The 27,523-nt window shown below is 42.3% G+C and overlaps 1 protein-coding gene and 1 long non-coding RNA gene across 10 annotated transcripts in view; one reads left to right on the top strand and one right to left on the bottom strand.

The window, feature by feature from the left end:
- Window positions 1-23,906, top strand: part of SPPL3 (signal peptide peptidase like 3) — a 56,317-nt gene extending 32,411 nt beyond the window's left edge. The window contains exons 2-11 of one of the 8 annotated variants that reach the window (XM_053994343.1): window positions 605-682; window positions 6,268-6,356; window positions 9,175-9,294; window positions 12,373-12,451; window positions 13,172-13,284; window positions 18,219-18,325; window positions 19,285-19,448; window positions 20,622-20,821; window positions 21,862-21,971; window positions 22,700-23,906. In XM_053994343.1, coding sequence (XP_053850318.1) covers window positions 605-682; window positions 6,268-6,356; window positions 9,175-9,294; window positions 12,373-12,451; window positions 13,172-13,284; window positions 18,219-18,325; window positions 19,285-19,448; window positions 20,622-20,821; window positions 21,862-21,971; window positions 22,700-22,771 — 1,132 coding nt within the window. In that variant the 3' untranslated portion in view covers window positions 22,772-23,906. The other 7 variants (XM_053994342.1, XM_053994346.1, XM_053994345.1 and 4 more) reach the window with 7 other exon arrangements.
- On the bottom strand, window positions 19,422-22,042 carry LOC128816592 (uncharacterized). Of its 2 annotated transcripts, XR_008439957.1 has the most exons (4): window positions 21,956-22,042; window positions 21,761-21,826; window positions 19,787-19,963; window positions 19,422-19,514 (listed from the first exon to the last, which is right to left on the bottom strand). It is a non-coding gene; the product is annotated as an uncharacterized LOC128816592 (long non-coding RNA). The 2 variants fall into 2 exon arrangements; XR_008439958.1 differs by lacking the exons at window positions 19,422-19,514; window positions 19,787-19,963 and adding an exon at window positions 20,624-20,708.
- Window positions 23,907-27,523: the final 3,617 nt, after the last annotated feature.

Genomic DNA, 27,523 nt, shown 5'->3' with positions numbered 1-27,523 from the left:
GGAAGTCAATCAGATAAAGCTGGGTTTAAGCTTCCTGCTGAAATGTCCCTCAGTAATCCTGCACTGAGTGATCTGCAAGATGGAATAGGGAAGTGATTGTGTGTGGTTTAATAAATGAAAGTTGCTGCTTGTTCTGAGGTTTGGGCTTTGGTTTTTGGGGGGTTTCTTTTATTTGTTTGGGGCTTTTCCCCCCAGCTAAGTGCGCCTTAACTGCCATACTGCCACTCTGAAGATGTAAGAAGTGTTATGGAAAACAGGTTTCTGTTATTGACGTGCAGGTTTTGCAGTAGCTGCAATTGAAGTAATTTTAATGAGTTTGAGGAAAAAAACCTTGAATCTGATGAGTTCAGAATAAATTACCACAAGGCTTTTGAGTTGTCCTTTGGTGGCTGTGCAGGTTTTTCATGCTGCAGCCTTGAGTATAATAAGTTAATTCACAAGCTACAGGTTTTGTGTTCTAGATGAGACAAGAACTTCAGAGGGAGCTGCCATGATTTGTCATCCAGTTCTGTATTTGTATTAAAATAAGACAAAGAATTAGTAAATGGCACTGGAGAAATGGACACTCACAATGACAAACCTGCCTTCTTTTTGCTAATTCCAGGGCATATTCCCTTGTGGATTCCAGTCAAGTGTCTACCTTCCTGATTTCTATTCTCCTCATAGTCTACGGCAGTTTCAGGTAAGATTTTCTTTTTAAGGTTCTGCACAGTTTTTATTTTTCCAGTAAAAATATTCCAAGTGACTGAATACAGTTTATGCCTTTTTGTTTCATTGTATCTTTGTCAGACATAGCCAATGAAAAAAAAATTATTTGCTTCTGAGAAGGAAATGGAAAAGGAAGAAATAACAGCGAGCTGGGGTTTCTGAAAGGTGTAATTATTTGTCATGGTAAAAGCACATATAAGATAAGTCAGTCCTTGAGGACAGCTCTGTAAAATCATATTTTAGAGAGTAAAAAAGGATTGTTGAGACAGATAGAAGGTAATGTTCTCGATAGCAGAGTTTTCTGTACATTAGCCAGTGGTGGTAGATTGCAAATGCTCTCCTGTGATTTCAAACCTGTCCTGTAGAACAGCGACCCCCGGGTCCCACTGCCGTGTGTCAGTAACAGCTTCATGGAGAAGTGGGAAACACTGTCAGTGCTGAATTCCAGCAAAGCAACTGAGAACTGCTGCAGCATGAGTTTGAGTCTTCAAAAATCAAATTTGCCTCATTTTAGAAGGCTTGAGTATAATTTAGAGAAAACACAAGTACCCTTTTAGACTTGCATGCTGTATTATACAGTTGGTTTTACTGTAGTGGCACCTAAGGAATGAGGCTTGTACTGGCATATTAAAACAAAATAATCACAATATGAAAGTGGGGTTTTTTTTAACTTAAATACAGCATGGTTTTCTTTCTGCTTCTTGAAGAACATTGCTTCATTTCACAGCTCACAGTGATAAAAGGCCTTATACTCACTAGAGAGTCTCTGAACTGCTATGAGTATTCCTGAAGTAGATGATAGCTGTGCTCATCCATATGATGTAAGCTGCAGCTGTTTTAGGATAGGAGATTTTATTTCACTACTGTAAGTTAATAAAGTCATTTAATGAAAGAGACAATTTTTTTGCAAGAGCTGTCTGTTGTTGTTAGCAAGTGTTAGGTAACAGCACTGCTGGTGAAATTAAAACAGAAGGCTTTAGGAAAACAAAATCTAGAGATGATCAGAATAAAAAAATTAATTAAAAGTTGGATTTGTTTAGTTTTTTCTTCATGTTTGGAGTCAGATTAGCATATAGTTGAGGGACTAGTTAAATTTTTAACTATTTTAATTTATGCTGTCGTGTAAAAAGGAGCTATGCATCTGGCTGCAAGAAGCAATAGCATTTATTAAAATTCAATTATGAAAACATAGTGAAATATAAAACAGGAGGAGTGTGTGAACTTCAGTTGCTTGTCTTTTTTGGAGCTCCTTGCCCTTCAAAATTTTCCCCTGCTGTTTGCCATCCTCTTCCTATTGGTACTTACACATGCTCTTAGCATTTTGTCCTATACTTCACATTTAAAACTACTCACCTGGCATGGACTGCGAACTCCAGAGCAATCTGACTCACTGGATGGAGTAGTGGGATGGTGATGGATACAAATCCATTGAGGAAATGTCCTGTTTTAGTCTTTTGCCTTTGTGTATATCCTGAAGACCCCATGATGTGAGTTACAGACCAAAATAGGGTCCCAGAGTTTTAAAATTACTTTCCTAATTAATCTCCTATATGTGGTTTCTTTAGCAGGTGTCTGAGCTGAAACCCACAGTTACGTTGGGGACTTGGACAAACTGATTCTCTTTGATCAGTGAGTGAGGTCAAAAATAGCTTTTTACAGAAAATTGTGCAGTAGTGCTAAAGAACGGATCTGAAATACAATTAGGTTATTTAAGAAATTGAAGTGTGGTAGTAAGTTACAAAATTATATTCATCTGGAAATTCTTAAAGTAGTAAAATGAAAACTTCTGGCAAAGCGGATGAATTTTCTTAGAAAACTGATGTGCTGGAAAGATAAAAGTTACATCTTAGGGTGCTCATTCTCATCTGTCAGCAGTGGTGTGTTCATCTGGATTTGAGTGCTTGTCTCCTGCAGAGCTGTTGTAAGACAAAAAGAAAATAGCATTCCTCAGTTAACCTTTGTGTTGCAGAAGGTGGGTTTGCTTTGTGATTTTCAACTGAAAAGAAGCAGGTAGAGTTGTTGTAGTATTCCTGGCAAGTGGCTGAAACAGAAGTGCAGTAATAGGATCAGAAAGAATTAGGTGTGTGAGTCATTAGGATAAAATCCACGTGTGTGGTGGATCTAATCTAAGGCAGGCAGCGTCAGGGGAACAAAGGAAAGCCTTGGTCTGCTGTCCTTATTAACAGAAGTAGCATTTATCCAAAACAAATGAAAAAATCCCAAACCCCCAGTATCCTCAGAATAATGTGTAATAAATTGTGGGTAAAGCCCAGAACCAGAACAAAGTGCAGCGACAGAGTTGAGTTCCCCTTCCCTGACTGTGCATGAACGAGCATTTCCTGCCTACGTTTGTGCCGGGTCAGGAGTTTTAGCTTCCAGCCCTTCTGAACGTCTCTCTCATGTACAGTCTGACTGCTCTCAGTCCTTGAACTTGACATATTTTTATTACTGCCTGCCAAAGGGGCAAGTCTAATCCTTTAAACCGTTACGAGCTGTAAACTGGAGCATGCAAGTAGATGTGTTAGTTGTGGATTTTTAAAGAGGTGAGCTCAGCTTGAAACAGGTTGTCTCTCAGGGCAAGATAGCCACCTTCTTGTCAAAATGCTTCTCTGTGACTTTAATGTTGGGGTTACTTTGCAGGTAACAGCTAAATCTTTTTCTATCCCATCACATCCCCAGACATGGGCTCTCAGCTTATGTAAAGCCAGATTTAACCCAGAATCTACCTGTTCAAATACCTGCTTTTGAGCCAAACCAAGAACTGTGGCATGACCCTGGGGCCTTCTTTCTCTAGGCTTAAGTGTGGGTGTGAATAGAAAACAGCTCACATGGTGAACCGTCATGTGAACATGGTGTGCTGTGGGTTCTTGGCTTTCCAGTGTGGTATTCCCGTGCTCCCAGAGCTCTCATGTGTGTGCCTGTCCTCACTGGTAGAGCAAGAAGGAACATCTAAATAAATTGTATCTGCAGGTGCCTCTATAGATAGATCCTCGTGTTCCTATTTTCTTCTTTGCTTGATAAGAACATCTCCTGCAGGCTTTCCCCGAGGCATTTCTGCAGTGGAGTGGTCCATAGTTGAATCTGAACTTTGCAGGCAGTGCCGTGCCAGCAGCTTACTCATTCCTTTGGCCTCGGCGTAACCCTCCCGAGGGGCTCCCTGTGAGAGGGTGACTCGCTTTGCTTTGAAACCCTGCACTGGAAATGCAACCAGCTGGAGCTCTGAGGACCCACAGCAGAAACAATGGAGCAGCTCAGTGCCCCAGGGGAGATGCTGACTCAACACTCCCTTTGGGAGCCCAGGAGAAACTTGAACAAAACAGGGAATGTTTCCCAGCTTGTCATTTCTCTACAGCCCAGTAGTTTTATCTTGTTTTACAGTATGATTTTTAACTTTCTTAGAAGGTGTTTTAGTGATAGCTTCTCAGGTATTATGTTAGTGATAATTTGTAGCAGAGGAAGAGCCAAATCATAAAACAGTTGGAAGTTATTCAGAGATTGGCTTGGAAAAGCAGCTGTGTTAAGTGAAAGTAATTTCCTAATTTATGCATATTTTGGAGGCAGGGATATTTATAGGTGATAATAATTGCTGACACTATGGCAGTGAAAAGAGAGGGGCTGAGGTTGTTTATGAGCAGTAGATCTGATAGGTTTTATTTCCAGTTTTCTCTGCTGATAGAAATCCCTTAAGTTATGAGTTGGTGGATGCCACTGGGAGAATGATGGTGTGAGGTTCTTGCTAAACTGTGCTAATTCAGAGGGGAAGAAAACACTGCACTGAGAAAAGAATTATCTTGTTTGTCTGAATCTTGGACCAAGTCCTGGAGGGCTGTCAGCCTCCTCCCAGATTTTTATAGCTTGAGAGGAAAACTGTAAAGCTACAATGCATAATGGAGGAAAAGGAGTGCGAATGAATGGTGGAGGCACTCCAAACAAAGGGCAGAGCCAAGAGATCTTTAGAAGAACAAGCTAAGAACAACAGATTAATTTGTTAGAATTTTAGTGTTCTGTACTGCCTCTTTTGTGTTTTCCATAACTCTTTAGCTGATGATCCGTGATCTGTGTAGAAGCACTATGGCTCTGAGGTGAAAGCTTCCTCATGTTTTGCCTGAGACCAAAAGCTGCTTTAATCTAATAACCCTGTTGGGGGGCATTTGCTTAATAGAAGCAAAGGAAACAAACCAGTTCTGTGCTGGAAAAGCTTTTTTCTTGGTTTTGTTTTATGGAGTGAAGCTGCTCAACCCCTCTGTCTTTAATACACCACATGTGTCTTGATCCTATAGACCTGATTGTGCCTAATTGCAGATTCTGGGGCTGCAGCACAGACTTGCTCACCTGTGCATTGCAGTAGATGATCAATACACTGCAATAAAATATCTGTGACACCTCTAGAATAGTTTAGAAGACTATGGTGTATTTATTACTGGTCTGATAAGTGACTAGAAATTGTTTAATTTGTGTAACTCACTTAAGCTAAACTTGAAAAGAAGTTTAATGCCTGTTGACGTGGAAGTTTTATTGACATACTTGGATGCTGCTGTAAGCTTAAGACAGGAGCTGTACAGTGGGAGATGCACAGTGCTTCTGGTGGTTCTCTGTAGCTTGTTTGAATAAATCAATATTCAGCTAAGTTGTGGATACCATACGTGCATCAGTGAGAAACTGCCGTGGTAAACTTGATTGCTGGTATTTTTTTGTTAAAAAGCACGTCGAATTTAACAATAGAAATTATTGCTGGTCAAAAAAGACCTTAAGTGAAATTCCCCCTTTTCAGAAAGTTAAGCCAAATGTGTTAGAATATAATTTGGAAGTTGTATCAAAGTGAAGGACTGTGGCAAAAGGGGTAGAATAGTGTCCTAAATTGGAACTTTTTAAAAAGTGTTTATATCAACATGAAAAGATGAATCAATAACAGCTGAGCTGTCTACTCAGGGAAGTGTTGTCAGCTCCTATGGATTAATAAAAGTGTATTAATTTGTGTTATTTATTCAGAGCTTCCTCTGGTCATCTGTGTGCATGTAAAATATATATCTGGTTATTTTCTAGGCTTTGCTGAAATTTTCTCAGTGAAGTAAGACCTTACATTAAGCAGACACTTAAAAGCTATTTTGGGTCATTCATAAGAACATTTCAAGGAAGGAAATACTATTGTCTTAAAAAATGAAACTTGATAGTCAAATTTGAAAGAAAAGGAACAAGAATGAGAACTTGGAAAGAGTTCAAATTCACAAGAGAATTGAAATGTTTATTGTGCTTCCATCATGTTCTACACTTCCCAGAAATCAGGTAACAACAAGCAGCAGCATCACTGATATTCAACACTCCCCAGTGTAGACACTGTGGTGACTGATCTCACTGTCAGAATCTGGGATGTGGGGCCTCATTTGGAACCAAGCACTGCAGTTATTTTAATTTCCCACTGTGCCTGGTGTTGTTTCTAATAACCAGCATTACAGGGCTTTTCCAGGGGGAGGGTGCTGTGGCAGTGGGAATGAGACTGCAGCTGATGAGCCTACACAGGAGTTTGGAACTCATCTGTCACATTTGCCTTGTTCCCTGCAGGTCTCTGAACATGGACTTTGAGAATCAAGACAAAGAGAAAGACAACAGCAGCGCTGCTGGGTCTTTTAATGGCAACAGCACCAATAACAGTAAGGGTCAGCTTTACTCCTTACCCTTTCTGCTTCCCCTCAGTGCTGCCCCTCCTGCTTCACCTGTGTGTGTGCCTGAGCTGCTGCATTGCAGATTCACCTGATCCCAGGCTGTGTCTGGGCACGCCCCACCTCGCTGTGCTCTGACACTGCTGTCCACGGCTGGCTCACGCCCGTGGAAGCTGAATTTAAAGCATCAACATAATATTTCCATAATGCATAAAAATTGCATGTGGCACAATTGGTCAGGTTTGACTGGAAATGGAAACAGCTTTACTTTGAAAAAAGCCACCCCACAGTTAGGAGAAGGGAGTGTAATTCCTTTTTGGCTGGAGCTCATTGCTGTGGCATGTTGGCCAGTCTGTAAGCTGGGAGTGATTGCAGGGTGCACTGACAGATCCCTAAGGGGGATTCACCTCATCTGTAGAGAAACTGAAGTAGAGAGTTCACATGGCTCTGGGCAACTCATTTATAATGGACAACAAAGTGTGTGTCTGCACACTGTCTATTCAGAGTGGGATTAACATGTCAGCTCCTGCGTGGTGACTGTCCCTTCTGTGATCTATAAATAGATTGCAGGCAGCTTGGCCATCTGACATGCACAGTTTTACAGGTAAAAATATGGAACCAGTCAGTTGAGTGGAACACAGTGTGCACAGTGTGTTGTAAATTCATACTTGAGTTTAACTGAAGGCAATTTATATTGCCATATTTTGAGAAAGGGCTCTAGAGTGAAATAGTTTCCCAGAGTATAGAAGGCAGGAGTGAGAAGCCCTGTGCATGAAACCCTGAATGCTAAGCTTGTTTTGTTTAAAGCAAGAAGTATAGCTTTAAAATGATGAATGAAATAACATATGTTGTATGTGTCTCTTGCTGGTTTTGTCTTTTCTAATGTAGACTCTTGGAATTTAAATAGTTGTCACAGCATTGCCTCTGTTGGCAGCAGAGAGCAAAGAGGTTGCTGTGCTTGGTGATACAGCAATGAGCATTTGAGGCTTTTGGCATCTGGGAAGGAAGAGAAGACAGTCTGGGGCTAGGGAATAAGCACATTAAGGAGATTAGCTGTCAAAATGATCAGAAATTAAATTAAGAACTCTGACATTTAATGCTGCAGGCACTAATTCCCAGATGCCAAGGTGGTGTGCAGTGTGTCATTTCTGGGTTTTTGTTTTGTTTGGTTTTTCCCTTGTGAAATTGAAGGACATGTGAATAAATGTGCTTTCTCAGAGCAGGAGGAATCAGATCTAAGTCACAGATGAGAATTTTTGTGTCTTCACACTGTCATCACTGGACTATCTACATTGCACTTTACTTTAATGTACCAGACCTCAGCAATGTAGAAATCCCAAATGACTGAGTTCTTCTGCTTTTTATCTTTAAAATTTATTGTGCTACTTATGTTTGAGAGTAATAGATCATGATATGAACTAATAAATGACATGATCATGTGCAACTGTCACGACTTCCATGCTTTTTGTTCAGCTTTTCTTTTATGAAAATGGTTGAATATTTATAAGAGATACTAAGTTGTAGTGAGTGTATTTCATGTGTGTTTGAGGTTTTTCAATGTAATCAGATACATTGGTAACTGAGTTGTACAGGTAACCTGTTATTTATATGACTTGCCACTCTTCACAGGAAAAAATAAGACTCATTGTCATTGTCACTGTCACACAGAAGCACAGACACACAATCTGTGTGTATATCTACTTGACTGTGTATGTCTCACGACCCTAAAGGCTTACTCTTCAAATCCTAGGATTGCTAAAACCCCCTTCATACAGCAGTGTTTAATTATTTTAGGATAACCCAGTTGATGTCAAGCTGGTTTTTTTTTTTTCCCTTGGTCACTTACCAAGTGACTACTTAAGATGTTCCCTAATGTTACTTTAGTGCTCTGCAAGTAGTAGAAGTGTGTCTTATATTTCTAATTGGGTTGCTGCTTATGGCTTCTTCCCCTGCCCAGGAATCAAATGTAAATATAGCTACAGACTGGTTAAGTCTTGGAAATTGTGGGGTTAGGTGGACTTCTCAATTTTGCTGGTAATTCTGAAAAGTCAGAAATGCAGTAAAAGTTGTTTTAGTTGTCCCATGATCAATATCCCTGGCAGTCACACTGCATGGGTGAGGTGAGGGAAATACTAAGAATAAAATAATTCAGTATCTCTGCCCTGTTTAAAATTACTGCCAGTTATGAAATGCGAGCCTGAATTTGTGTTGGTTTTTAGCAAAAAGGCAATTACAGTGCACTTCACTGACCTGGTGGTTTCATAAACAGGTAAATTATTTGGGTATTTTTTGAAAACTGCCCTTTATTGTTAGGCTTGATATTGTCTCATGATTTCAGCCTGTGATGAAATTTAAGAGCTTGGTGGCCTTCACCCAAGTGGAATTTGAAGCTGTGGCACCCTTTGCATGAGCTGGGTCAGCCTAACACTGGTCAGGCTTTTCACCTTGTGTTCAGAGATTAAGTAAACCTTACATATGCTCTGTTCAGCACATTTATGTGTCTCGGTGTAAAGTGATTCTAATCCCTAAATAATGTTAATTTTCACAGCTTGTCATTCATTCTATCTATGGCACGAGATCAGACTGAACTTTCAGTTCCTGGGCTCTGCAGAGCGGGGCTGTTGCAGTGCACGCTCAGCCGGAGCGTTCCTGCACAGGCAGCTGTGCTGGGCTCAGAGAGCACCAAGTCAGTGCCTGCTGCACCAGCACTGAGGGGGAGCGTGCTGTCAGAGCCCTGCCCTGTGCTGGCCAGGGCCTGTGTCCCTGTGTGGCACCAAGCACGAGCTCAGTGTCCCCCTCTCTCCTGCAGGTATTCAAACCATCGATTCCACCCAGGCGTTGTTCCTGCCCATCGGAGCGTCCGTGTCTCTCCTAGTTATGTTCTTCTTCTTCGACTCAGTTCAAGTTGTCTTTACAATATGCACAGCAGGTGACTAAGTTTTCTTCTCTTTATAAGACTTGGAATAAAACAGAAAGTACTGATATAATTAAATATTGTTGGTAAGAATTATAATACACGTTCACAGTACATTAAAAAAAAAGAATCGTCAGGTTTCACAGTTGTATTTTCATGTCTGTGTAGCTATAAATAGACAAGTATTATTTGAGAAGTATTTTCCACTTAGAGATGTGCTAAACCTACTGAACTATAAATTGCCAGAGGTCTAAACATGCCCAGATGTGTTATTTTGCATGAAGTTCACTTGTTTATAAATCGGTGCTCAGAACTGTACATGAAGCACTTCATGGGAAATAACTTTGAGGATCCTGTCCAGACACTTCTTTCCTACTTTAATTTCGGTTTTGCTTTAATGCAGTTTTTCTGTTTCTGGTCTCACTAACATTTGAATATTAGTCTTTTGCACTGCTTGAATTTAGAACAAAATTGAAATTTACCTGCAAATAACTTGCAGATCCTCTAGTCCTATTTAGGATTTACATTTTGTCTTTTAAATAAATGCCAGGGTATTGCTTTTTGGAAAATTTTGGCCTATTATCTTTTTGCAATTCTTCAAGAGACCAGCTGCTGTTGAGAGTAGCAAGATTCTTCCTACTGCTGCAGATACACAGCAGCTTCTAAAAATTGTACTCAGTCCACATACTGAGTCTGTGAAGACTTTTAAACTCCTAAATACCTCTCATCCTCTCCTACTTCACTGCAGGCTTTGCCCTTATGGATTAACTCCTGAGCTGTGCCAGCCTTTTAAACAGGGCTGATATTGATGGGTGAAATTTAAATCTGTAGCCTTGAGACTCCTGTCTAATTCTACCTCCTGTAGAGGCCTCTTGAATTCTGATTTTATAACTTTGACTTATGACATGTATGTTCTTTCCTATTAAAAAAATACTTCAGATAGATTCTACTGTATGCTAGATATGAGGGAAATATATACAAACAAATATATAAGATGTTACAAGGAAAGATTTATGACAAAAGAGGAATTTGAATTTGTTGGGGTTATTGGTTGATTTATTTTTAAAATGACCTTGGATTTTGTAACTTTATTTTAACACTTCCGTGTGTAACTAGGGGATCCTGTGTCCCTTGGGGCTTGTTATAGGTCTCAGGGGACTGGGGGTCAGGGCTTTGGGTATCTTTATTCTTGAACCTGGTTTTATGGTAGGTTTGTGCTCTTCCTTGGGCTTGCATCAGTAGAGGGACCCTGCTGGAGTTGCAAACGTGGGGCTGTGGAACTTGGTCCCTCTGTCCCTTGAGAGGGACAGACCAAGCTCAGGTCATGCTATTTTACATCCTCTGTAGCTAGTAGGGGCTGATGTGGGGGACTGCTAAATTACAGCTGATGTCTGGTTTCTTAAACCTCTCTCAAATCTTCCTCTCACAGAGATTTGCCTTTCAGGGAAGAGTCAGGAGCAAGCGTAGGTGCAGCAAGCAGCCAAGGCCAGGACCCAGTGCTCGGCGGAGGGCAGAGCCCCAGAGCTGGCATTGCCTGCAGACAGGAGTTAAGCCAAGGGACTCCTGACTGAATCACTGAGGCTGGAGGGGACAGGAGCCTTGGGGCTGGAAGCCTGAACAGACAGGAGCCACGCTGGGAGCAGCTCCTTGTTGCAGTTTAACTCCCACTCTGAACGAGCCCAGCATGGAGACACCGGGGCAGGAGGTGCAGGGCTCCCTGCTGGGCAGAGCTGGAAGGGAGGAGAGGAGAGGAGAGGAGAGATTCCAAGGGCAAAGAGGGTTGAGCCTGTGCTGGGGAGGCAGGGTAGGGAGCAGGGAGGGCAGGCAGGACTCGGGGCGGCAGGGGCACGGGGTTCCTGGGCAGTGTTCTTTGCCAGGCACCTCCAAAGAGGTTCTTAGTTCAGTTGTGCAGAGGTGCCACAATGTTTGTTCTTTCCCCACCGCTTCTGGTTTTCTTCCCCCCTCTGAAATATTGATAGAACTGAGAGTTTTCATGGTGCTGTTTGTATGCAGACACTTTTGAAATTCTCTTTTTAGATTGTTCGAGTTCTCCTTTTTTTGTTTTGTTTTGTTTCAAATCTTCCTCCCACCAGAAGGGAAAGATGTGTTTTGACCAAACGAATTTTTCTCTGGTTGGCTTAAACTGTGTAGAGAATGGCTTAAACTGTAACACAATGTTTGATTCTTTCCCATCATCTTCATTTGAGAAGAGAAGAAAAATCCCTTTTAAAAACCAGCAACAAATTTTTTTAAAGGAATAAGTAGAAGACAGCACAAAGAACTGAATTGCAGCATGCAAAAAGTTCCAAAACTTTGATTTTCATGGCAGTCTGTTCTTGCTGCACAGTTTTGGATGTGTGCTGCTTACATGTCTCTGTTTCCACGCCCTCGTGCTCCATCCTTTTAAACAGTCCTTTAAACTGGAAGGAAAAATGATTATAAATACCAGCAGTTACTGAATGTTTTTACAAATGTGTGGGTGGGATAAGTATGCTGCTTGAAAAAGAAAATGTTTATGGAAATAGTCTGTTTGGATATTTATGTATTTTTATCATTCTGTTTTCAAAAACCTAAAGCGCTTTGTATTTTAAAAAGTGAGGTTGCCAGCTACTGGCTATAAGTTATTTGAAGTTTTACTGTGTTTAGTAATGAATAAAGAGTTTTGAGTGAGATAGGGGAAGAAATTACTATCCAGGTTAAAAAGTGGAAAAAAACCCTCTATTATGCTGAGTTAGTCCGTGTCATATGTTGAAAAATTGTAAGAAAATCTCACAACTAATTTGTAGTAGATTTTTTCTCAGAATATGTGAAAACTGTTTTTCTTGCTGACATGATCATGAATAAATGTAAGAGTTTTTTTTAGGGTTTGGGGACAGGGTATTGCATTCCTTTAAGAGCTTTTGTTTTATTTCAGTCTGAAGGCTCACTGTTGTGCAGAAAACCTCAGAGCTTTGAGCTGCTCATGCTGGAATAATACTGAGCATATGATAATAGGACATTGTTGCAAGAGCTTTTCCAAATTGGAGAAGCATGTTTGTGTACTGTAGAAATTAGGTCTGAATGTCCTAATATTACCTTTTCTTCTTTTCATAGTCCTTGCAACAATAGCTTTTGCTTTCCTTCTGCTCCCGATGTGCCAGTACTTAACACGGCCTTGCTCACCTCAAAACAAGTAAGGACTTGAGCAATCCTTTGCTCCTCTTCTTGTGTGTTGTATTTCTTTCTTTTAATGAGAATTCTTTAATAAGCATTAACCTCAGGACTGATGTTTGTGCATATTTTTTTGTGCCAACATCATGTTTCCACTTTGAAAGTAGGAAGCACAATTTCTGTAAGTCACTCACACTTGCCAGCCAGGGAAATGCAATACCATTACATGAGTCTAGATTTTCCAACAGTGATTTTTAATAAGTTTGGCTTCTTTTGGCTGAGACTTTAGAGTTTGGGATTGGCGTTGGATTTTAATGTTTGTTAACATTGGACTCTGGATTTTAATGCTGGCTCCTTTGAAGACTGTATTTAAACCAGTGGAAATTACAGTTGTTAATGTCTTGTTTTGAAACTAATTTTATTTTTTAACCTTGTGATTTGAGTTCATGTTGCTAAAAGCACTATCTTAGGTGGTGCTAGGAATGTTGGCGATTTGCAGAGAGGTGCCAAGATTTACAGGATATTTTCCATCTCTGCAGTTCATGCTTCACACATAGTATTTGAATGTGAGGAAAGCTTTTATTTTGTTGCTGTTTTGGTACCTATTTGTGGCAAAGGAACTTCCCTTCAGTTGTTCTTGGCATCTTTCATCAGCAGTTGAGCCATGTTCTAACAGTGTCCATTTTCTGTTCTTTAAATGGAAACATAAAGTCTTCCAGCTGATGCTTGTGTGTTGTTCTAGGATTTCCTTTGGCTGCTGTGGGCGTTTCACTGCTGCCGAGTTGCTCTCGTTTTCTCTGTCTGTGATGCTTGTCCTTATCTGGGTCCTAACTGGCCACTGGCTCCTAATGGATGGTGAGTATGTGAATTAAGGGATTTTACTACTGGTTTGTGCCTCTTCTGACACAACATTTGCCTGGTGATGATGGGTGAAATTTGCTATTATTAATGGCTTGGCTGCTGAGCTGTGTGGCAGACTCCCTGAAGAGCCACTGCCAGGAGCATGGCAGGGGAGTGCTTGGAACACCTGTTTTTCTGGTTTGTAAAAGCTTCCAGGGAAGTGCCAGAACACTCATGAAAGATATTCTGCACCTGTGTGGTGTAGGGTGAATGGTCAGATTGAGTTAAGGATGTGTGGAGACAGTGGTTGTTTATGATTCATAGCTTGATTCTAAAAATTTGATTAATTTTTCGTGTGCATCTTGTTGTTTATTGGTTCTGATGCTCAAATAATTTGTTGTGAGGCAGCTCACAGTAGCTGGTTGGCTTTGATCTCTGCGATGCTTGCCTTGTGTGGTGAGATGGGCGAAACTGGCAGTCAGCCAGCTGGCTTGAGGGTGTGATTTATTGGGGTTTTTTTCGTGGTGGTTGACCTGAATTCACAGCTTACTGTTCCAAAAAGGAGCCTTCATCCTTCCCTCCTGCCTTCCAGATCTCTTGTGCTAGCTCTGGCACTCAGTTAATCACATGGTAAACTGATCCAGCTCACTAGAATGGCAGCATACTTGGGTTTTGCCAGCCTATTTTTCTGCAGCTGCAGTGAGATGAATTGGATTATTGTGTAGTCAGGTGTGTGCTAAATTTGGCAGAAGGTAAGTGGCAGCATGATGGAATCTGAGGGGATGGAGTGGATATAATAGCAAAGGCATGAAGGAGTAGCCAGGAGCAGGACCTCTGCTTCTCAGCAGTGTCAGGCAGCTAAATTGGCTTAGGACATGGTGTAATGGCATGCTGAGGTTGTGCCTGCTTGAGGAAAAATGCTGCAACAACATTACCTGCCCTTGAAATTGTTTGTTAAGATAGAAAACATTCATCCCATCAGTTCCTTCTAAATGAGGTAGCAGCAGCACGTCCTTAGCACTGAAACCTCTCATGGCACCATCATTCTTTCTTTTGTATGTGGGCTCTAGGCTTCATTCATGGTTTGAACTGCTTTAAAAGTCCCACCTGTTGTATGAAAGGGAAATACCTTTTAAAATACCAGATGGTAAATGAAAAAAATGCAGACAAAGTCTGTTTTGTGATAAGCAGAGTAGCCCACCATGAAATCGAGGGTGACACTTGATCTGCAGTAGCTGCAAAGCTAAAAGGAATGTCAAGTGTGGATTTTGGCAGAATCTGAAGAGTTGGCTACACTGATGTATCAGCAGAAGCATTTAGTTAAAAGAAGTTATTTTTGTGAATGCTTCAGTCTGACATGGTGGACTTTGCAGTAATTCATCTACAGAGCTCTGAGCTGCTGGTGCAGAGTGGTGTCTGGCTTCTATTTCTCTTGGAGATTTTTTTATGATTTACTGAATTGTTTTGCTGCTGTCTCACTTTGAATTATTTTATGTAGTTTATTAAGGGAACTTGAACTATATAGGTGTTCCTCCTGTCATTTGTTCAAATCTAATAAAATCAGTGTTTGCCAGTGACACTAAACAGGGAGTAGCTTTTATTGGCCTTTGTCAGGGAAACAGAGCGGAGCTTTAGTCCTCATCCTGTGCAGCTGCACGTGGGATCCCATGGTCTCTGCCTTCCCTGCGACTGAGTCCTGGGGACGCCGGGGACTCCCGTCCGGAGGGCAGCGCGGGCGGCAGCGCGGCTCACTCGTGCGTCCAGGCAGGGCGCTCCTGTCCTCAAGGCAGCGCTGGCAGCTGCTGGCTGGGCCCGGCCCGGCCCGGGAGGATCCCCTGTTCGGCCGTCGGCAGAAAATGAACCACATATTGCGAACGTGCTGCTCATCGCCCGGGCGGGGCTGGAGGAGGAGCTGGAGGAACTGGGTGGGTGTTCCTGCTGAGCAGCAGCACGTGGAGAGCCCTGGGTGTTTGGTCGGGGCTGTGCGGTTGATTCTGTCAGTGAAAGAGCTTTGCAGCTCGAGAGCTGAGGACAACACGGGAAATACTTCTTGGTAATTGCCAGGCCTTACGAAATCGAGGTGTGGCAGTTCTTGCTGGAACAGCCTTCAGTGCCCAAATCCTACCCTGCCCCTGCCTGCAGAGCCCTTGGCTGAAGTGGTTCTAAAGGCAGGGACGTGTTACAGGGCAGAGTGAGCCCGTGTTGGCTCCAGAGTGTTGTTCTGGCATGTGATGATGCACCTTTATAGGTATTGAAATGCTTATTTCTCAGAGCAGATGGTTGGATGACAGAATCATCAAGGATGGTCACTGTTCCCCGGTAAAGCCTGGTTAAAATGAAAGTTTTCCTAAATAGTGGACAGAGCTGGAGATGTACAACAGGAATGCTATAGATATATGGGATATCTGTAGTTACAGAGTGAACGGCATGGTCATGGATACCCCAGGAACTGCTGCAGCAATTGGGCCTGTGTTCTTACTCCCTTCTTTTAAAATACACTTTCATCAGATCAGAGCTTCACCTGGTGAAGTTAAAGCCTCCCCAGCTTACACAGTGCTTTGTAAACCAGACTCCACACCAGCAGCATCTTGGAGCTTTCACCTGCTCTGGATGCAGGAGAGCTGGAAAGCTGCCAGAGTCTAACCACATATGCAAGAATATTCTTAATCCTCAGAATATCCCTGTTCCATAAGGAGTGTGTTTGCAGGGACTCTGGAGTTAATTTGCTCTGTTAATTGATGGTTAACTCCTCCAGTGCTTTCATTCAGCCTTGTTAACCCATTGCCCAGCACTTCCAAACCAGAGCTGCTGGTTGTGTGGCTGCTCTACCTCTTTTTGTCTTTCTCTCATATTTGGCTTTTTTTTTTTAACGATTTGAAGTATATTTCAGTGCAGATCTGCCTTATATAGTTTGTCAACACTTTGCATGAGCTTGGGTAGGGAAGCTGGCTTTCATTTAGAGAAGTCCATTGACTGCACTTTGGCCCATATTACTTGTACTTGCTCTCGGGCATTCCTGCTTGTTTTTTAAATTTACCAGTGTTTCCTAAAGCATTTGCAAAACTGTGTAATTATTAGCATGTGTATTTTACTGTCAGCTGAAGGATTTTTTCCATCTTTTCTACCCAGTATTTGCTTAGTTTGATGCCTTGGTGCATGTGGCTGTGTTCATTTCAGTGAGAGAGAAATGGAGTGTGTGAACAATAGATAAAACTCATACTGGTTACAGTATTTCCATTTCTCATTAATTATAACCTGGAAATCCTCTCCTAAATATAGGCTTGCTTGAGCTATTATTAACAGTGGTTTTAGAGAAACCTCTTTGATTTAAAACAGTCTGTTTCCTTGTATTTGCTCTTCTGCTGAGGAAGTCTGTAACTCAGGGCTATACTGAATTAATGAATGCAGTTCTTTTTCCTGCTGCTTTGCTGTGTCAAATTCTTTAAACCTCAATAATTTGCTCACATTTTGTAGCTAGTTACAGTTGTGCAGAGTGACCCCACTGCGCTGCTGTGACACTTGGGGTTGTGCTCAGGTTACCAGTTCTCAGGAGATAAGGTGGGCTTGGCAGAATTGCTGGGATGCAGCCCCTGGGCACTGCAGGCAGCCACACTGGCAGGAGACCTAGGACATGTTTATCCCTTGAATGTGCATGGATGTGTTTCCCTAGTGAGTGGATGGAAGATCTTCCCAGCTTTCAGGTGAAATACAAGTGGTAGGTGGCTTCACAGCCCCATAATTACAGCCTGAAAATCCAGAGGTTAATTTGTCCATTTTGGCTGAGTCCAGCTGTTACACTGGTGGTGGGCATGTGCATAATGAATTGGCTTCCTTGCAGTTCCAGTTGGCAAAAATGGGATTGTAACTTCTTAAAAATTCCATGTCATGTTAGACAAAGACATTTTGTGACAAATGTCTGCATGATTGACTGTAATCTGATCCCAGCAGGGCTCCATTATTCCTCGCAAATAGACTGGTATCATAGATGAAAGCTGATTTGCTTTTTAAGTTTTTTTAGAATTTGTTTTATTGTAAGTATTTCTTCAGGGATTTACTTGGAACCAGTAGAAATACATGCAGTTGTCAGCTGAGTATCCTTGGTAGATGAGGCTGGGCTCAAAGAAGCAGGCAATGACACAAATGTGAAGACTGGCTTTTGTTTAAAATCTTACCTTTCTACCCTACAAAATTCCCCTTGGTACAGAGTGAAAATCTGAGCTGTGTCATGTTGTTCAGCTCATTGAGCTGGCTGAAAACTCACCCTTAGGAGGGATTAAGAAAAAACTTATCCATATTTTTTCCCCTAAGCTTTCGCACACATTTTGGTTATTGGGAAATCCTGGATATCATCTAAATGATGATGTTTCATGGTATTCAGGCAGTCTTGCACAGTCTTGCCCAAGCAGAAGTTTGGTTTGAGTGGGTTTTTGCCAGACCAAGTTCTAACAAGTCATGTAGCCATGCCCTTTCTGAATTAAGACTCAAGGATCTTATTTATTTTATGCATTTCTTAGAAAACCCAGTAGAGGAAAAGTAGAGGTTTGTGTTTGGGGCACAGAGAATTCAAAGTTGTTTTGTTGCCTCTGTTTTAAATTAGGTAGTCAGGGTTGTACAGGGGAGATGGAGTCTCTAGGACAGAGGACATGGAAACATTTCTTTGTGGTGGGTGGTGGAAGTTGAGTGGAACAGGCAGTTGTGCCTGCAGAGGGATCTCTGCTTCCAAGGGGATGTGTTTGCAGTTGGCTCCTGAATGTATTTTGACTTTGCTTAACCCTGGTAAGAAGAACGTCACTGTCTGGAAATGGTAGACAGTCATCTAGTGCATGCAGAGCTGCACAGGTGCAAACAGGCTTCTTTGGGGTCCTGGAGGGGAGGTACTTTCTTGAGATTGGTGTTTTTCTGTTTGTTCTGCTATTTTTAATGAACTAATGATGTCTTGCATTTTGTAGCTCTGGCTATGGGCCTGTGTGTTGCAATGATAGCCTTTGTCCGGCTGCCGAGCCTGAAGGTTTCCTGCTTGCTGCTCTCTGGGTTACTAATTTATGATGTCTTTTGGGTAAGTGTTTGGTTTGGTTTTGCTAAAACTGTTTTTATGCTTTGGATTTGTAATCAGCCTTGGGCCTGTTTTACATGAATTCTATTGGTATGAAGTTGAGGAAATCTGGCAAAGCCAGAAGATTGGCTCCACCACTCCATTCTGAAATGCTGAATTCTACAACAGGATACAAAATTATTTCCTTGGTAATTACTTGAAATAAAGCAGAAGTAAGATTAGAGTATTTTGACTTCTGCATATTATTTAAAAAGAACTGAATTTGGACTTCAGATTTTAAAAGCAGGCTGAAGATGAGAACAGGTATTTCCCACACACACAGAGCTGTGTCCACACTGGCACAGGGCACACGTGCTGACTTCTGATTAGCAGTGAAATCTGCAGAACAGGAATGCAAATGGACTTACAGCCAGACAGGTTGGCATAAAATCTTAGTGCACTTCTACAAGAAACCTGACAGAATGTGTTCTGTAATAGCAAGAGGGGTTTGTTTTACCTTTGCATAACACCAAGCACTGATCCAGGGCAGCACCCACTGACTGCTTTGGCAGCCAGAGATTCCAGTGGGATCGGCTGTAGCATCAAACCTTGTTGGAGACAAGAGCTGCCTCATTCCATTTGCGTGAGCACTGTGCTCACCTCTTCTCTGTTCTGCAGATTCTTTCAATTTTCATGGTGCTTTTATCTGCATTTGTCATCCCACACTCTCTGCTTCTTGTCCAGGCAGGTCCTTTGCCAAAGGATCTCAAGAAACTAATCAATATCAGTATCCTGATATCAGAAAGTATATTCCAGTTATTCTTGAGGATTAAAAATTTCTATCTGAATTTTTGATACACATTTTGCCTTTTATCATCATAAGGAAAATAGCCTTTATTTTCTTGAATAGCAAAGCAAAAATACCTTCAGCTTGAGTTGCTGTGTAATTGCAGTTTGTAACTTCTGATTACCTTGCTCTGTAGGTCTTTTTTTCTGCCTACATCTTTAACAGCAATGTTATGGTGAAAGTGGCCACACAACCAGCCGATAACCCCCTGGATGTGTTATCCCGGAAACTTCACCTGGGACCAAATGTAGGCAGAGATGTTCCCCGTCTGTCGCTGCCTGGCAAACTTGTATTCCCAAGGTAAAAGCTTCTTTTACTGTAGTACATGAGAAATGTTTTCCCTCCATATTCTTAGTAGTACTAATTCTGTTGGAAAATCAAGGAATATAATGAGCAGTGAGGACTGGACACTTTGCTTATTCACAGAGAAAAGACCCTGACTGGGGTAAAAGGTGCCCTGTTCAGAGCAGGATGCACTTCTCGACATTTGTGAGAGTTCTGCAGCCTGATGATTTGCTAGTGTGACCTCACACTTAGAAGATATGAGGTTTATTATAACATCAGAACAGTCTGAATTACTATGCAATCGCAGATGATGGGGAAGTGGTTGGAAACTGATCTAAGCAAGGGTGGCTTACCAGGCAAGTGCAGTGCTGAAGGGAGATTATTCCACATGTCCCTGCTCCAGGGGTTCCCTGGTGGCTCACATCTGTAAGCAGACACGCCCAGGGACTGGTGGGGCAGTAAGCTCAGTGCAGCAGCAGGCAGGCAGGAAGTTTTGTTATTCTGTTCTTGTTTATTTAGATGTTGGGATGCTGAACAGAGATTAGAAGATCAGAGATTATTGCTGATTGTCTGCAGCGATAAAACCAAAATTGTTCACTTTGTCAACTTTGTGATATGAAATCACAAAGTTGACAAAGTGAACAGTTTTTCATGAAAAATACCTTGGTTTTAAGATAGGGATGATTTTCGTTCTTAATCTTTTTCACGATTGGCTCTTTTCTGGGAATCTGGCAAGACAAGTTTTCTGTTTTGTCTGAATGTCCAAAATGGGTGTACTGCCTTGTTTTAGATCTGCATGCATGGGGATGAAGATGCACTTCAATGGTAATCAACAGTCAGGTCAAAGGGCCAGCTGGTCCCTCCCATCAGCGCTGAGGAGGGACAGGACTGAAATACTGGGTCAATGGATCTGTTTCATTGAGTGATTTAAGGGCAGAAGCAGCTTAAACACTACTGAGAGAAGGAAACTGGTTTGGAGCAAAGTCATCCCTGCCCAAATGGGTTTGAGTAAAGCTGAGGAGGTGAAGAAATCACTGAGGAAAACCTCATTAGCCTGCATTGGGTTCATGTGCAAGATTGCCAGTAGAAAAAGAGGCTATGCCAAATGAAGCTCAAAACCACAGTGGAGGAGTCTAGAGCTCGTCATCTTTTGTTTTGGCCATGAACCCAATTCCAGTTGCTCTCTAGTTCCACAGGCAGCCACTTCTCCATGCTGGGGATTGGAGATATTGTGATGCCAGGGCTTCTGCTCTGCTTTGTCCTGCGTTATGATAACTACAAAAAACAAGCCAACAGTGACTCCTGCGGTGCCCCAGGACCAGGGAACATCTCTGGGCGTATGCAGAAGGTCTCCTACTTTCACTGCACACTTATTGGCTATTTTGTAGGTGAGTAATTAGTTCAATATTAAGAGCTGCCTAAGTGAGCAGATGTGGGATTATTGTAGTAGGTTTAAAAGATGATGAAAGCAAGTGTAAAGAGGCTTTGAGAGGATGCTTGGTTATGTTCTTTTTAATCCTCCTCTCTTTGCGTTTATTGGCATAGTCTAGGGAGAAAAGCCCTTCTATAGTCTTCAAGATTTTTTTTTTGTTATTGTATTTTATTTAGAGGATGAAAGAGACTATCAGTGTGCTTTTGTTAGCACTTGCACTTTGCTTCACTGCCATAAAAAGTGTTGTAGCTCATACCTGAGTGATGGGAAAAATATGGAAGTTTCCAGATGAATTATGCTGTGCATACTGCACAGCAAATTTAAGCAATTCACCTAGGTAATTCCTGCATTTTTGTATTCTGATCTTGACATAGTAGTACATACAGAAAATTATCAATAGTTACAAGTGGAATGCTGTTTATAATTTGCTGTAGCCAGCCCTTTCCTGCCCAATACAAAATAGGCTTTTCCCTCCAGTCAGGGCACACATGTGCATATCCTGACCTCCCACAGCCCTTCTGAGGCTGAAAAGGAAAGATAATTTCCTACCAATAGCCTTTCTTCCCCCACACCTCGATTTTCCCCCCAACATTCCCTTCTGGCAAGTGTCCAGGAAAGTCATTCCTGATGTATACAGCCCTTCCTCTGAGCCCCGACTGCTCAGGCCAGGGGCCACAGACCAGCAGTCTCAAGAGCAGCATTTCAGTGCGATGCAATCAGCTTCCCCCGTCCACCTTTTGTTGTATTTTGTCTGAATTATTCTTGGCTTAGTCTGAGATTCAAAACTGGACCAAGTGGCTCAACACAGCCTAATACTAAAATAGAATAATTTTTCACTGTTTTGTTTTAACTTCATGCAGGGAAAGCAAAGCACAGAGAAGTAACTTTTCCTCACCTGTCTCTCAGAATGGGGGTGAAGGAAGCCTCAGTGGATGAAATGCTGAGAACATCCACCTGCAACCTGAAGATATTTATAGTGACTTTTTTCTCTTACAGGTTTATTAACTGCAACAGTAGCTTCTCGTATTCACCGGGCAGCCCAGCCTGCCCTGCTCTATTTGGTACCATTCACTTTATTGCCACTCCTCACCATGGCCTATTTAAAGGTAAGAGGGGAGGACACGTGGGCAGCAGGGAGCTCTGGGCCAGCTGGCAGCAGGGTCAGTGTCCTTGCACTGGGCAGCAGCTCTCAGGGGGATGATGTGTGTCCATGGCAGTCCAGGCCCAGCACAGAGTAACCACTGCTGTCGGGTCAGTCTTCATTTCAGAGGACTGAGCAAGTGAGAGATGAGTTCCTGAAATAGAAGATCATTAATGCAGATAAAGTACCAGTAATTCTAATCAAAATAAATTCTGACATATTAGATTCTCTTTTAATTGAATAAGTGAATTTGTCCTTGTCCTGTTGGTCATGAAATACCACATGCACAAAGTATGATCAGTGATTGGAGAGGCAGAACCTTGCTTGCCTTTTCCCAGTCACCTGTTCTGAACAGAAATTGTAAAACTTAATTTTCCTGTTCCAGGGCTGTTGTTGAAGCATGCATCTAGCACTCTGCAGAGCAGAACATATGAAAGGGCAGGATTTTCAACCTGAGTAATTATTTCCTTCCTATCAGAAATATATTTTGGGTTTATCTGCTCTAAAAGTAAGACATTCTGGCCTGACGGGGGAAGAATTTATTTTTACTGTCTTTACTGTAATTTGCAAAACAGGTGAAGAATAGGTTTGTTCTAAGATGTGTTTGCAATTCTGTGTGCATTTTAAAATGTGAATTCTAAGCAGAGTTGAGTGTTTCAGAGGGCACGGTCCTTGTGCTGTTTCCCTGCCTAGGGCGATCTACGTCGCATGTGGTCTGAGCCTTTCCACTCCAAGTCCAGCAGCTCCCGTTTCCTGGAAGTATGATGGAACGGACAGGAAGTGACCTGAACTTCTGCCTTGGTCCTTTTCACTTTAACTTGTGGCTTTGTTGTCTCCTAAAGCTGGACTGGCTGGTACTTGGGAAGGTACCAGCGATGGGACACGTATGAAAGGACTTTGTTTTAAAGGAGTGAAAGAAACAAAAGCTAAAATCCCAGAGCTCCGTGTGACTCCGTATCTCCCTGCAGATGTGGAACTGGGGACCCTTTGTGCAACTGCAGCCACTTTCCTCTTTTCCTCACTCAGATGGATTAGTACCAGACTATTACCTTTGTGAGAGAGGAAGAGACAGACTTGAAACTAAAAACGGCTTGAAGTCGTTCAAAAACTTGTGAACACTAAACGCAAAAACGGTTAAGCAAACCGAGGCTTCTTCAGAGAACCCCTCGTGGACATTGGGACCAGTTTCCTGCGGGACTTCGGTTTTGAAAAGAACTGAGACAGAAGGTCTTCTGTCACAATATTGGGTTTTTTTGATTTATTAAATATTTCCTGTGGTGTGAGGTTACTTATTAAATCCACAGACACTGAGTGACTTCTTGCAGTATACATATAAAAATTTGTTGTAACAAGTTACATTTCCACCCAGATGTCATATTGCAGTGAAAAAGGGCACGATTTTTATACATATATATATACACACATATAGATATATATATGAATAAATAAAAAGGAAAACCTGCTAAGATCATGCTGTGTAGCAGACAGGGGCTTGCTGTAATTTTTAGCATGTAGCGCAGTTACTCTGGCTTTATGTATATGGACCTACAATGAGCTGCTGTTTCCCCCCCCTTCTACAACTGAACCTGCAGTTTAAAAACAAGTGTAGTATTTGTACTGGTTGTACCATGGACTTTAGGGGATATTTGATTTGATCAATGTAGCAAACTAGGGAAGAAAAAAGTTCAAACCCAACCCTGTGTGTCTGAGGGGGGAGGAGGTGGGGGTGTCTTTTTTCTTTTTTTTTTTTTTTTCTTTTTTAAATTTTTTTTACAAACAGCTCCCTTGCAGGTTTTTAGTAGTTCTTTCTTGACCAGTGCATGTATTATAGCAGCAATTGTCTTTGTGCTTTCTGATCATAGTAATGTATCACTTGTAAATACATTTTTTCTATTTTCTATTTTTTTGTATTTTTTGCATTTTGTTTCATTAGTGTGCTGTATTTTTCCATGCCCCTGCCCCTCAAAGAAAAAAAAAAAAAAAAGAAAAACTGTCCTTTACTGTTGTGACTGGTTGGAATTTGTGTGTTGACTGCTTTCTACCTGTAGCCTGTTAAAATGTGGATTTTATTCTTTCTTTTTTTAAAACCAGCAGTTCCAGTTGTTATTTTATTGACTGAAACGTTTCCCTGAGGTAACTAAACTTTTTTCCTTTCAAATACTGTGCCAAGCGGGGTTTGGGGAGCTCTCCTGAGAGCTCACAGCTCTTGTTAGTTGACAGATGCTGGGAAGTGTTAGTGGCATGGGAGAAGGAGGAATGCTGGAGACTGACTCTGCCTGAGCACTGAGGTGACTTTGGGACTGGTGTTGTTCCAGGTAAGGAAGGGGTTGGTCAAGCACCTGAAGCTCTCAGCACAGTTGGGTGGTACACGAAGAGCATGTTGGACATGGCAGGAAATTTTGTCCAGCCACACGTGTCCTGTGTCATTAATGTCATTAATTAACCCCTTCCTCTGTTCTCAGGCAGGTCTGGCACAGGTAGCAGGGGGCCTGATGCCTCTGAGCTGGCTGGGATGCACCTCCAAGACAGCTGGAATGTCCCAGGATAAACAGTAAGACACAGCTCAGCCTTTGCTGGGGGGTCGGGGCTCTGAGATTTAGCAAATGTGGGTGGGTGTGGCAGGGGGGACATTGGGACATCATCTCTCTCTCATACACACACTCCCCCCGAGTTCTTTTCTTTCCCTTAGCTGAAAGCATTCCCTCTACCATGTGCCTGCGGTGGTCATCCTCAGGTAACTGTCATTTTTTAAATGAAATTAATAGTTCTTCACTGAGAATCTTCTTTTTCTGTTCGTGCCAGGTGTTAAGTCCCAGAATTGCTTGGGACAGTAGAAAGGCATCAGTTTTGAGCTATACCTCAAACATGAAGTGAATAAAATATTGAGGCAGGTATTCAAATAAAAAAGGCTTTTTTGGTGGCTTTTGTTTTGCTGTGAGGTTACAAGCAGTGGAATAACAAATTCATATCCACTTCATTGCAGCTTTATCTGCCTAGCCTTTGCACCTACCTGACAATTGTGCACAGCTCAGGCGCCATCAGCTTCACAGCAGTTCCCTCCTTTGGAATAATTTCTTTGGAATTCTTCTGGAATTAAAATACAAGGTCTTTCTCTGTTTTGCAGCAGCATTTTTAGGCTAAGTGTCTTTATGAACAATTTCTACACTTAGAGAAGCATTCTGGAGAAAGTTCTAGAAGTGCTAGTTGATAAATACTTAATGAGAATTAATTTAGCTTTCCCAAAAAAGCCTGGTCTTCCTTGTTAAGCTGTCTTGCCTCCCTGCACTCTGTGCCCTTCTCTTGCACCAGGAGACCCGAGTGAGCCCTTACTGAGCCCTCTGTCTCTGCCCCTCACCTTGTGCTGGGGCTCCACCCAGGCAAGCACCCACTGCACTGGAAGGGGTTTGCTGCCCCTTCAGCTGGCAGGAAAGGGATTTTGGTGCTTGGCAGAGGTTCACTGAGGTTTAACTGTACTAAGAAAAAGTGCTTTCCCAGAGCTTTAAGTTAAAGCTGCAAAGCTTTGTTCCACAGCTCTCCCTCCTCAAACCATTCAGGGGGATTAGAAATGGATCCTACCTGGCTGCTCAGCTGTGGGCCCTCCCTGTACAGATGGACCTTTGGTCTGTGTCTTTCCAGTCTGATGTGTCTCTTCTCCTTGAGGATCAAGCTGTACAGGGTACTTTGGGTCCTCTGGATTTTGGGAGACTCTGCAGGACCTGGGTTTATGTCCCTGTTGGCTCTGGTACAGTTGCTGATGCCTTCTTTGTTGAACTCCTTAATGCACTAGACACAAAGTCCTGCAGTGAGGCTGCCCAACCGCCTGCCCTTTCTTCTGGAAAGTTGTCAAAAATAACTATTTTAATAATTGACTAATATAAACCTTCTTGCAAGAGGTAAAATGCTGGCAAAAAAAGTGACAGACCAGGACGTGCTTACAGCACAGTTGTCAGGACACGGACCAGAACTGTAGTGTACAAATCTGCTGACAGGTCTGGTACTCTGTTGCATCTTTGAGGTCAGCTTAGATTTGTATGCTGATATTTCCCTAAGGTCAGACTTCACCTTACGAACATGATGAGTTGCAAAATTTGAATTTGAAATAAGTTTTTTCATTCAAGTTACAGCACTGTCACATTTTCTTATCACTATTCCATGTCTTTATTCTATTATTCTTCTATTATTTGCTTTTTTACTTCAGGATGTCTTCCAAATACACTATTTTCCATATTTTTCCAAATTCCAACATAACCTGAATGTGTGGCTGTTGCCAGGTCTGTGTTGATAGTCAGGGCTCTCAACTTAGGTGAAACAAAGATCTGATTTAAAATCAGAATAAATTTGTCCTTTTCAGAACAGCTCATCTCCCTTTAGTCTGCAGGGAACTCACAAGGAAGAGTCTGAGCTACACGATATAAAAGCTATCAGGTCTAGGGTGCGGTCAGAAGTAACTCCTAGTTACTGTAACTAAGATTCTAGTTCAGGCTCCACCTGCTTCATGCCTCATAACCAGTTTTGTGTACTTAGAGCATTGTGGGGCAAAACCACAAAGTCCTTGAGAAGTGTAGCTTTTGTTCTTGAAAAGTGATTTATCTCCTTCCTACTTGTTTCTAATTTATGTATAACCTGATTTTCCCATCTCTGTGCCCCAGCTTTGCAATGTTGGCTGAGTTTGTCAGTTGAGAGAAAGTTGGGGCTTGACGTGTGAACAGACCCTTTTCTCCAAGGAGAGCCTGGCCCTGCCCACACCTGGGTTTGTGCTGTCTGAGGGTGGCTTGGTTAAGAGCTGCTGATTTAATGCTGCAGAACTCGTTTGTGTTTTGCCCTTTCAGCAGTTCCTCTGCAACAGCCCTGAGGAGCAGACACACTCATCACACAAAGTTCTCTCAACAGGCAGCAGTGAGGAGTAAGTTTGAAGTATCTTGCTCTGAGCAAAGCCATTGCTTTGCTCTGGGAGCTCTGGGACTTCGTGTGTGTAACCGTGCTGTTTTACCCCAAAGCAGTGCAGTGTCACAGGGCACTGGGCGCTCTTGCTGAACCTTGTGGCAGCAGGGAAAAACTTTCAAAAAGCTTTTGTTTGAAAGCTTTTGCACACTTTTTTTTTTTTTGCTACCTCAAGGTTGTAGGTTCTCTCTCCTCTGCCAGCTGAGGTGGCCACAGCCAGCACAGTGGGTAACAGGGATGGTTTCATTCTGCTCCGGAGAGAAGCTGCAGCAAATTGGAGCTGGTAATGAGGGAGGCTGAGGGTGAAGAGGGGCAGTCAGCAAGCACTGACAGCACAGCAGATCTAAGAGAAGCAGCTGGATGAGAGGGGAAATGGGCTGGCAGAAGTGTGACTGACTGTGCTGGCTCACTGGGGATTCAGCTGGAGCACAGCATAACAGGAACTCTGCATTGCTGAAGTCCTCACATCCCTGCAGGTCCTGTTCTGAGTGGCTGCAGAAGTTAGTGTAAAATAGTATCTCCACATCTTCAGGTACCATCATTGCAGCAATCAAAGAGGTGATACAGGCTGAAATC

Source organism: Vidua macroura, chromosome 18 (genome assembly GCF_024509145.1).
Source record: "Vidua macroura isolate BioBank_ID:100142 chromosome 18, ASM2450914v1, whole genome shotgun sequence".
In the NCBI taxonomy this organism is placed as follows: Eukaryota; Metazoa; Chordata; class Aves; order Passeriformes; family Viduidae; genus Vidua; species Vidua macroura.
Note: the sequence above shows the minus strand (reverse complement) of the source record. Positions and strands in the feature narration are given on the sequence as shown.